The following is a 12,069-nucleotide window of genomic DNA, read 5'->3' on the forward strand; positions in this document are numbered from 1 at the left end:
GCCTCCAGCGCCACCAAGACCAAGTGCGCAACAGGCGGGGAGCTTTGCGCAGTGGAGGAGTCGCTCAGAGGAAGGAGAAATAAACAGTGTCTGTCCAGGATTTGGCCGTGAACTGCAGCGCTGCAGCTGCGTCCGGTTTCCTTCTTCTACCGGAATGGCCGCCGACTCTCCTGCTGCTCCCGCTGCTGCTGAGGATGATGATGATGATAATGGGGCTGGCGGTGTGTATTTCTCAGCTCATTATACTAATTGAGACCGACTGGTGATTTGTCATTTGCGACAGTTCATTAAAACTTGTCCAGAAGAGTATATGCAATTCGTGATTCATGCGCTTTTCACATGTTCTGCTGCTACATATTTTCATTTATAAGTAAAATTAAGGGTTTTTTTTTTTCTTCAAACAACCAACCAACACACAGCTGAGTGGAGAATGTTTGCCAGTATGGATGAATGGCTGACATGTTAGGAGCACATTTGGATAATTATATTGCCATCATTTGTGCGCATCGACAGCCAGACTTTAACTAAACAAACATTTTGCTTTGTTGATTACGTATTTCCCAGCTTACGCAACAGTTCGCCAATACCTGATACCAATGTTCTGTTTCTAAATCAGACAAACTCTCCAACTAACAACTCCTTAAAGGCTGAGGAGGAATAACAGATTCATTCAGTGCTTCGTGAAAAGAATTGCTCAGCTCAGTGGTAATATGTCGCATGATTTCTGAAGAATAAAACATCGAAGTTGGGGTGTGAGTCAGCATTTCAGTCTGTGGCATTCACTTGGCTTAATTGTGGACTAATTGAGGCCAACCATCATCATATAGAGTGTGACCCACATATTTTACTGCTCACAAAATCTTAGAAAAACTTGATTTCTCAAGCAACTTTCGCACTTTTAGCTTATAATGAAGAGTCATTCCACCTCAACTGGAAACAAAGTAGCTGAATGTACTTCCTGACCTATTTTGAAACATAATGTGACCCACTGAACTCATCAGTATGAGGTTAAACCTCTGACACGGTGAATGTAATTAGTGTGAGAGCAGAGCTGAAATTGAGTCTTTGAAATATAAGCAAGGGACTCTGACCTCATTCTTTCAAAGGGCTCACAAACAGGCCTGCTGCTCAATTGTTTATCACGAGCTCCGAAAATGTCAGGGGAGCCGGATAGTTTTTAAAAAAAAAACAAAACTATTATTTACAACATTATAGGGAATCTTTGACTCCTATTAAATTTTTATTTCTTAAAAATGAAGCATCACAGACACTATGCCTTACCTAAACTTTTGTCATCTCCCTTGTCTGTGAGGAGGTTGTAATACCCAGAAGGGGGCGCTGTCACTCTGCAAGCGTCTGCGTGTAGAAACTTCATCCAGCATGTGACCAGGAAACAAAGCCAGAACACAAACATGCACAACACTAATCTTCTTTTTCTTTAATATTTTATAATTAACCTTGCCTAAAATGTATTTGCAGTGGTTAAATAAATACACACATTTGAAGTAATCCTCCAGGATTCAGTCTTTTTTTGTTGTTGTTTTTAATCAAGTTTATCATCTATAAACTTAGTGTCACATCATTCAGATTGTTTTTTGTGCTTTAAGATGATGCATTTTGGGCAACAAATGTGTGTACTGGTCCAAAACTAGATCAAGAGTGTTCAGCTGCTGCTCAATATACCACAGCTGTTCTGAATGATCATTTATTACTTTGGTTTGTAATCAATAATTCTTTACTTTTATAATAATATATGGAATGTGTGATACTATGATGAAAACCAAGTATCAGTAAATTAAAGCTCTGATGATTGAAGTGGGGAAAAATAGGAAGACAGATGTCATGTTTCATACTGTAGGGCCAGTTTTCATGATTTCATTTTTCAGTTATTTCCATTGTTTCCTGTGAGGACGTGTAGCAGCATGCAGACATCCTGGCTGAGTGTGACTGTAACCTAAGAGGTCGGGGACGCCATTAGTGAAATCATTTAGAAATGACTTGACTGTATCCTATTGTAGCTGCAGCCTGGAGATGTCAGCATCTGGCCATTTGTCAGCGTTATCTGATCAAGCCCCATGCCGAGAGCATGGAGAGCATGCTGCATTCAGGCATGAAGATAACATCAGTCACATTCAAGATGTACTGAAAACTGCACTGAAATACACGCTGAGCATTGTGTAAACTGTTGGTGTGACTACAAAAAGTTGATACATGTCACCCAACAGAAGTTTAAAAGTTTTATCTTGAACATAAATCTCAAGAAAATGTAAATGAGGATAAAAGAAGTCAAGACAAATGGGGAACTTTCTTTTTTTTTTGGTATTTTTTTATGTGGAAAATACAGTGTATATAAAAGTAAAAGTCAGATGATAGAATTCTCCCACCTCCAATGAAGTTATTGCATATTAATAGCTTCTGCGTTTTGTTCTTTTATCTGTACAAACAGGAAGCGGAAACATGATCAGTCACTGTGTATGCCATCGGTTTCCTGCGTTTGTGACTGTAAGTCACCTCCTGACATGTTTACGGTGCTGTGGATCTCGGCTTCATGCTCTCTGGCTTTTGCCCTCAGCGTGGCAATGCTGCAGGAGCGGAGCTCCTCTGAGCTCGGCCCCTCCAGCCTCTCCCACTTCCTCAGCCTCTGGGTCAGGGGCCGCTTACGCACACCCAGCGCAGAAGTTGGAGTGTTTATCCACGGATAGCTTTCTTCTCCCTGTTGTCTCTCCCAGTGCTCACCATCCGAACTATCCGTCTGTTTTAAACTCTTGCTCACTTTCTCAGAGGTTTCATCGTTGTCTCTTTTCACATGAGGTCGTGCAAGCTGGCCCTGGAGCTTCAGCTGCCGCCTCATCTTAGCTCGACGGTTTTGAAACCAAACCTTGAAACAAATGAAAGAAATGTCAAAGTAAAACATGTCTGATGAAGGAATAGTAACAGCTGGTGTGAGAATTTACGGTGTTTGTCCTGTCTGTATGTGTTGGCCCGATTGAAAATATATCATTGTGTGTGTGTATGTATACAACTCTCCTTTCATGTGAGGTTCACCACAACTTTAAACCAGATTTTGTTTCTTTTATGGTAAAATAAAATAGAATAAATCAGACATTTTGAGCCATGTGGAGGTTTATCAGTTTACAGCTACTTCTGCACAGAGGTACAGATTTACAGCTTCTGTCTAAATTATTCGTTAAGCTCAAAAAAGTATGATTGAAAGAGGAGTGATATGTACATTTTTTACAAGATTTTAATTGGGTTTACATTTAGCATAGACGTTTGTCAAAATAGTTTCGTTTTTCTCATTTTTTAATAAAAAAAAAAAAAAATAAAAATCATAATTCCCTAAACATAATTGAGATAATTGGTTTTTTTATTTGTACTTTACAACAAACAATTTGGGCAGAAATTAAAAATAAAATAAAGAAAAAGAATCAAAGTAACTATCATATGAAAAAAATAACACTCTTTAGGACATTAGATATTTGTTTTCCTTGCAGAATAAATAACTTTTGTTTTTAATTTAATTTTATAATATTATTGCCCCATTCTTTTTAAAAAGACAAATTCTCACTAAAAAGTGGGGAATTACAGGTGAAAAAAGGGGAAACAATTTACATTGATGGCACCGCTGACCTTCCACAGTTAATTTCTTATACCAAAATATTTTTGTGTGCCAGCTCTTACACTGACGTTGATTTCAAGAGTCTATAAGTGAAATATGCACTGATTTTCTTAAGGTAAACATTAAGATGTTTTTTTATTGATATTTTTTATTACACCATCTGCAATTATATTAATGCTTCATGTAAAGCAGTTTTAATAGTCCTGTATGAAAGGTGCTATACAAATAAACTTGCCTTGCAAAATTGGTCAGCACCAGAAACTACTGTAATTTGACCACAATATTCTCACCTTACTCTATGTATCTATTTAAAAGAAGGAAAATACCTCAATAGGTGCATAACAAATCAAGATCAAGAGAAGACAAGTTTGGAAAAAAGTTTAATCTTCTACATTGCAAATTAAAAAATGACTAATGTTCACAAACTTTTTGTGTCACAACATGAGAAAATAATAGTGGTTGGTCAATAGCAAAGAGACAACAGAGTAGAAGAGCTACATATGCCCACTGTATGGAAAATTGATCTGAATATGAACATGGCAGTTCCAGTAGGAGATGAGTGAGCCAGTTACCTGAACTCTGGCCTCAATCAGATCCAGTCTGAGGGCCAGGGCTTCCCTCATGAAGATATCTGGATAGTGTGTGGTCTCGAATGCTTTTTCAAGCTCCTCCAGCTGCCAGCTGCTGTAGTTGGCTCGTGCACGCCGCTGCTTCACTGGCCTCTGTTCATCTGGAAAGCCCAGCACAAGCACCAATTAGACAATCGCCAGCGGGTGACAAGGAACTAATGGGTCTAGATGGGGTAATTAGCACAGCAGTCAGACCCATTTTAACACGGCTTGATAATTGATTGTTAGTTACGAGCTGTTAGTCAGTCTTTTGTAAACATTTGCACTGCAATCAGATGGCGTTCACAGACTGTCTTAAAAGCTGAGAGTGCCACTTCGGCTGAGCTCTGTCTGAACAAGGATCATAAAATCAGTCACATTTTGGCCAAAGGAGCTGGAGCTTGAACTCACCTGTGCTCTCTGTGAGCGGCCCAATCCCAGCTGCCTGTGTGGCCAAGAGCAAAGCTTCCTTGCATGGGTCTGGCTGCAGATAATTTCTCAGGGATTCATAGTTAATCAAGGGTCCTGGGATCAGGATCTGAGGATGAGAGCCCAGTCTGGCTGGAAATGCAGGAAAAAAGTGAGCTGCAGGTGAATGAAAAACTGCAGGAAGGAGAGTGGACACCAGTTGCCCTGGGCTAAACATGTCCACGTGTTAAAAGTCCAATATTTAATGCTGATTTGCTGGAAACGGCCAGCTTGGCTTCTAAAGAGATGCTCGTAGAATGGCAAGCAAACCACGATCCAGAGTGAGAAAAAGGGAGTGGAGAACTACACAGCTATGATGCATCCACCTGGCAGCTGGAGCTGCTCAGTACAGGTAGAAGGTGTAGTCTGACAAGTAAAGGTAAGGCAAAAGGGGTGGAGGTGGTCTTATCTTAGTTTCCCCCTCCTCTTCTGGTCACATGACATCCAACAGATATATTTCTGTTTGCCAGAACTTTTCTATTTCTTTCATCTGAACTGGAATAAGTTGCAAAGTCTTTGGCTTGTGAAATTTTACTGAATGGGACTAGTGAGGACTTATAAATCATGAATAACTCAATTCTTACCTGACCAGAATTGTAAGAACAAATCACTGCAAGTTATGGATGGAAAAAGTCACTCGGTTCTGTGGAAAAAAAGACAGACCCTCAACAGCAGGTCTTAGGAAAAACACACAAAGTAGCAAAACTGTAAATTATTTGTTTTTATTCTTTGTTAATGACCAAATGCTTGTTGTGTTGCTGACTTCATATTATTCCTCTTTTTTTTGTTTTACTGAAGTGATATTATATTTTACCCATCACCAGTTCCAGCTGTGCATCATGTCAAATGTTACAGCAATAAGCATTTAAGATTTTGTGTTTTGCAATAACAGAGCAATTCTCGTAACAATGTAAATTTGTTTGAATAAAAATCCATTAAAAGTATATTTAATTTGTAAGGGTGGGAAAATCAAAAAAAAAAAAAATCTGGATTTATTTTGCTTCACAATTTTAAAAATCAATTATTTTCTTTAAAAAAAGCTGATTTTTTTTAAAAAAGTAAATAAAAATAATCCATTATAAAATTTTTGTCTTTTTTTTTTTTTTTATTGATCTTTTTACTTGTCCTCTTGAGCATTATGGCAGCAGAATGATGGTCTGGCTACTGTGTTGTTTTTTCATCATTGAAATGAAGAAAATTATGAGCAATTTAAATCGAATCGGCACCAAAAAAAAAAATAAAATAAAAAATCGGAATCAAATCTGGACAAAAGCATATTGTCACAGCCCGAATAGTTTGCATATCTTGTGTTTTGTCCTGTATTGTTTTAAAACTTATTTATATGAGTTTGTGGGTTTTTTTTTTTTTTCCAATATTTGTTCTTCTGTCTTCTGTATATCATTAAGTAAGAGATAAGCAACCATTAAATTCCAACAACAACAACAAAAACATCCAAGGTCCCAAAATCAGTGTAAGTGTTGAGAAATAATAAAGCTCACAAAAGAATGGCTTGTAAAATGTCATTTGCTTTTTCATGTCAATTTTGTGTCTCCAGTAAAAACCATTAAAACCATTAACTGTTTATATAAGGTGAATGCAGTTATGCTAAGCTCTACCAACTACAGCATGAAAAGTGATTCTGTAAACGGCACCAAAATATGTCATGGGCGCAATCATCCCAAGAAAAATTTCAACAACTCTTAAACTCTTCCTACAAGCTGTTATTATATTATTAGAGAATCTGAAAACAACATGTAGGATGAATCTTTAATATTTTGTAGATGTCATTAACCCTCTGATGCATGAATGAAGAAAAAAGTCAATGCCAATTTTTTCACATACAATATTTTACTTCTACAAACATGTGCAAAGGTTATTTTCTTTCTTTAGTATTATTTGAACTTTTATTTATCTTTTTATCTATTCAATAGAAATATTTATAAAATAATATATTGTCATATTTAAATAATAGGATTCTATAAAAATGAACTAGTATCATTTTCTCGTCTTGTTTATCACTGAGGTAAACTTGGTAAATTATGCATTGTGTGTTTACATGAAATTTTGTACTAAATTAGTTTGTTCTTCAGTGAGTGGCAGCGTATTCTGTGACTCTCCGAATGTGCACTGAAGTGGCAAAATTCCAAATATATCACTTTCACTTACAAATATACTAGTAAACAGCCTTTAAATGGGTGTCCACTGTTATGGACACAATGCATTGAAGGGTTAAAAATGGCTTTAAAAGAGTTTTTTCATTATTGAACTTTTTTTTTTTTTTACATAAACATGCCAGACAACCAAATCATGGAAAAAAATCCATCATGAATAAAATCTGATTCCACAAATTGCAGAAGAAATCCGGTTCTACAACCATTCAAAGCACAAAAAATCCTGATAAACATGCTTCAGACCTGAAGAGCTGCTGGCGTAAAGCTCTGTCTAATCATCTTCTATCGAAACACATTGTGTGACTTTCTTCACATTTGAGGAAGATATTCAGTTAATCTTTTAATAAAAGTGGTTCATTAAATATGCTCTTTGTAAAACCAAAAGAAGACATTTCTAATAAACCTTTAATCATTAAAATGCTTTTTTAATAGCAGTTAAACCAGCTTAAACAAATACACACACTTGACTAGCCTGTTGGGCAGCATTGCATCACCACACCGATCACGAAAAGGAACCTGTCAATCTTTAGTATCTAGATGACAAATGGAAAGAATAAATTGTTATTCTGAATTAAAATGCAGATTTATCTCCTGACTCTTCTGACAGCAGAGGAGGGTTTGTTTTGTGGAATACTGGTATTTACTCTCCTTTTGAAGCCTGCTTGTTCAATAAAAACCGAGAGACTGGAACAGTTATGGGAACATGTTTTTGTCATATCATGTGTTTGGTAATAATGCAACAAGAAGTCAAATGTTATTACCACTGCTTTAACGCAGGGAGAGTCAAAGTGTTACCAAATGCTTGCAGGATTTTTTTCCATCTCTGATCAAAGCGTCAGCGTATTAACAGCCAAGACAGGAAGATTATTAACACTTTTTTCCCCCTCCTTTGTGCAAGGCAGCTGTAGCTTAGCGCTGATGGATCTCACCACCGCCGTCTGTGTGAATTAAACCCAGGTGTATCAATTAATCCAGGGATGTGTATCATCCAACAACACTTCTCACTGACTGCTTGGCGGCTCTGATGTTAGTGAAAACATCCAGCTGTCAGTGTTGACACCGCTGCGCGGGCCGGATGAGAGCACTTTGATCAGGCCAGGACCTTTCCAGGAGGGAGCCGGTCAGAGCTCAGGTGAGTCATGGGGTGGTCATTCTTATGCATGAAGTGACAACTCCATCTCCATTACCTGTAAGGCCCTTTCATCTGCACCTGTTCAAACACTAAATTGAAGCACTGGTGGGGGTAATGAGGAGGTCAGGATTAACAAGTGACAATTTGGATTTCTTTACATTTTGGGTTAAAACTTTCAGTTTTTTTTATTTCTTTTAAACCAGTCATGACAATATACACACTTATCTCAGATGCAACAGATTAAGTAAGCCTATTTAATACCTTTCTGCGTGCAGAGGAATGGGACACACCAGATGAAAGAAAATGGGGAAACTGAAAAAGATTAGAAGTGTCTGGTTTGAGTTGTGGCTTAATAAACACCCTGTGTGGTGGGACTGATGACTGAGCAGCCATTGCGTTTGTTCCTGGCACACATAGTTACAGGGATTTCTGGTCTGTCTGAAAGAAGACCCCTTCTCCCCACTCCTAAACTACTGTGTTTGTCTGTGCCTGGATCCTTTAATGCCCATTGATCCAGATAATCAGGCACAAAATTGGTGAAAGCCAGTGGGGGAGGTTCTGACAGTAGTTCCTCAAAAGACCTGCTTGCGGATAATTGAAGGAGGCATTAAGACAACAATGTTAATGGATAATGCCAGGCTGTGTTGGTATTTCTACTCACTGACTGACAAGGCAGCACAGGAGATCCACGACTAAAACGGCAATCATCGCATCACTCGCAGCCCCTCACCTGCAGCCACAGAATGTGTATTGTCTCTGGGTTTAGGAAGTCACCGAAGAGATGCCCCACACACATCTTTGGCTTGAAATGGACGTGTTTGAGCTTGTCGTCATTCATCACAAACTTGCAAAGATTTACACCTGAAATCCCTCTAAAGTGTGACTATTTGGCTCAAGTAAGGGAAAAGAAATAGTTTTTGCTTTGCCAATTTGCATGAACAATGAAAATGATCAAACAGAAGTACTGGTATGCAGTTTGATACCAGTAAGTATGACAGATATTAGGCATGACTGACGGCTGGAAACTGCTCATCAGCCAGTTCACAATTTTAACAAGTACAGAAATCCTGAAAGAAAGCGGGTATAAACAGCCTCGACCTGTCATGTGAACAATTGTATGAAATATGTTGTTGAAGAGTCACCATGGCAACCTGCAAAATAACGCACTGTAACAGGATGTTAACACTGTGTTAAAGCCAAACTTGTGATTTTTTTCTTATCCAGTTAGTTTTGGAGAAAAAAAAAAAAAAAAGCAACAAAAGCATAGCTTTAGTGTCAAATCAAACTAGTAAACAGAGTTGCCCAATCCTAACGAAGCTATAGTTGTGGCTAATAAGCATAAAACAATAGAGGCAAAAATAAATAAATAAATTGAACAATTGACTAAGCTGAATGACTGTTGCACCATTTGCTGCTGCTGGCGCCTAAAATTAAGGTCTTGATTTGAGATGTAAAACTTCATGTGATTAGGTGTGCTAGTTTAGAGAGGAAACAGCAGCAGGCTTTGTTTATTTTAGTGACCAAACAAGCTATGAAGTTGTGCTGGTTGGAGGAGTTGTTGTTAAAGTACACAAACTACAGCTCATCTGTTGAGCAGAGATCTCAAACTGTGGTCCTCTTTGGACCCTGTCCTGCAGATTTTAGATTACTCAATATTAGACTCAAATGAATAAGTCTTCTTATAAACCTTGACATGCTGCTGGGGGGTCAATATTATTTGGATCAGGTGTGTTGGTGCAAGGAGGCACCTAAAATCAGGATAGTGGACCACAGTTTGAGAACGGCCCTGCGATGGACTGGCAAGCTGTCCAGGGTGTACCCTGCCTTCACCCAAAAAGACAGCTGGGATAGGCTCCAGCTTCCCCACGACCCTGAATTGGATGAAGCGGTTTGCAAAATGAATGAATGAATTAATGAGTTTGAGAACACTGATACAGAGAATGCCTAAACCCACAATAACTTATGATTTATTTACTTATTTATGTCAAGATGCAGTGAAATCTCCATATGAATACAGCACTGGCATGTCTTTCCTATTATTGTTTATACGTTTAGTAGATATAGAAACATGATCATGATGGTTTTGTAACCAGCTTGTAAATGAAGATTTTGTTATTTAACTCATTTTTTTTGTTTCCTCCCTCTTGTATGGAACATCCAAAACTTCTTACAGCTGTGTCTGTCTGCTGTTTTCCATCTCTTCTTTTCTAAAACAGCTTTCAGAAGCAGCCGAGAATGACTTGTGTGAGTTCCAAAAGCGTGCCAAAGCAAAGCCGAGACGATGATGTACTGTTCCTTGAATATCCGCAAAGCCAAAAGCTGCATTTCAATGTTATCTAGTTCTTTGTAAATTCACCACCACAGGAAACCCTTCATGTTTTCAGCTAGTACAATTTTACATAAAAACTGTGAAGACTTAGAAATAGACCACATGATGCTTCTTGACTAGTCTCTCCTCCGCTGTGTACAGCTGGTCCAGAACTCAGCTGCTCGCCTGTTAACGGGGAAAAAACAGTGTGAGCACATACTGCGTTCTCTTCACTGCCTGCTTATCTGCTTTACGATAGATTTTGAAGTCTTCTGGCTTTTAAATGTTCAAACAATTTGGCACCTTTTTATCTTTCTGAGCTGCTGCACCGTCCAGATGCTCTTAGCAGTCCCTAGTACTCGACTCGTAACTCATGGAGACAGAGCCTTTCCCACAGCAGCCCAGAAACAATGGAATGGTCTCTCTTAAAAAAGTCATGTTTTTTACACTGGCTTTTAACTCAAGAGAGCACAACCACCAGGCCTGGATTTGTTCTGGTGTCTTTGTCTTATTTTGTCTATTTAATTGTTGTTTTAAACTATTACGGTTGGTTTCTTCTATCTACCTGTACAGTACTTTGGTTTCCTTGTATGTAAAAGTGCTCTATAAATGAAGTTTTTATTTAATTTTTGAATATTCATTAAATATTGTAGGTTTACAGATTTATGTGTTCATGACCTGAAAACGGTTAACATCTGCTGAAGTCTTATTCATTGTGGAACTAGTTGCATTGACAACACTGCAGAATGTCAATTTAATGATACAGGCTACCTCTCATTTCCCTGACAGACATGGCTGAAGTGGATTAACTCTATGGCCTTAGTGAGATAAGATCTGATATAATGGTGATCATAAACACTGCACATTATTATTCTTCCTCATCCACTACTATGGCCCTTCAGTTCATAAAACAAGCGTTCTGCCAGATGTCATGCAGAGATGGATGATTATCGTCAGCTCCACTGTCATGGGAATTTATTCGCGTGGTGTAATTTTCAGGCTGAAACAGCAATGAGCACATATTTAATATTTAATGAAAGTATAAGTGAGGCTTAAGGGTTGTCAGTATGCCTCGGCTGTCAATGACATGTCACATTATCATACTTATCGGATTGGGTCAATCTTAACTGCAATTACTGGTCTCATTTCTTTTTCATTCATTCCAAATGTCGAATCATTTTGTCCACTTCTGTGCAAACACATCAAGCAATGTGTTCCCTGACTGCTTCAGTATGTATTTAAGTGTCAACTGTGTGCACAAAAAAAAAAAAAAAAATCTATTAGTTCGAGCGAGGATTGGTATAATTCAATCAACACACCTAAAACGTGTTCGTAACTTGGGACAAAAAGTGTATTTCATGGCTGAGGAAGCCCCTATGCCTGGTGCCTCACTCTCTCTGGTAATAGTATCCCACAGTGAGCAGGTTGATTGTTTTAGTGCTGGATCACTGGCCATGGGATAAACCTGAGAGCCCAGCCTGCTTTTCATGTCAAAACCTTCAAGGGAAAGCGGCCACAATCCAAGAGCAATCACACTTGAGACATCAAAGTGCCAGAGAGAAGAGAGGCGAGAGCCGGTCCACATTTTTTCCATGCAAGCCAAGTGCAACTCAAGCGTGGAGCAAGAGGAGATGATCTAAGACGAGGGTGCCATTGAGAGGAAGACGAAGAGCAGACAGATGTGTATGGGCAGGTAGAAGCACATCAGGGGCCCTTGTGGAGACACCGAGAAGTCTCTGCTGGCCACATTCCTGCTCGCTGCT

At 38.6% G+C, this 12,069-nt stretch overlaps 1 protein-coding gene across 1 annotated transcript; it reads right to left on the reverse strand.

Moving 5' to 3' along the window:
• Positions 1 to 2,461: 2,461 nt before the first annotated feature.
• Positions 2,462 to 4,873, reverse strand: LOC306765624 (visual system homeobox 2; the record flags this gene model as incomplete). Its single annotated transcript, XM_079253107.1, has 3 exons — positions 2,462 to 2,878; positions 4,192 to 4,349; positions 4,639 to 4,873. 3 exons carry the CDS (start codon positions 4,871 to 4,873, stop codon positions 2,462 to 2,464), a joined length of 810 nt encoding a protein of 269 aa, XP_079109233.1.
• Between the last annotated feature and the right edge of the window lie 7,196 nt (positions 4,874 to 12,069).

Source organism: Telmatherina bonti (assembly GCF_933228915.1).
Source record: "Telmatherina bonti genome assembly, chromosome: 14".
NCBI classification, from domain to species: Eukaryota; Metazoa; Chordata; class Actinopteri; order Atheriniformes; family Telmatherinidae; genus Telmatherina; species Telmatherina bonti.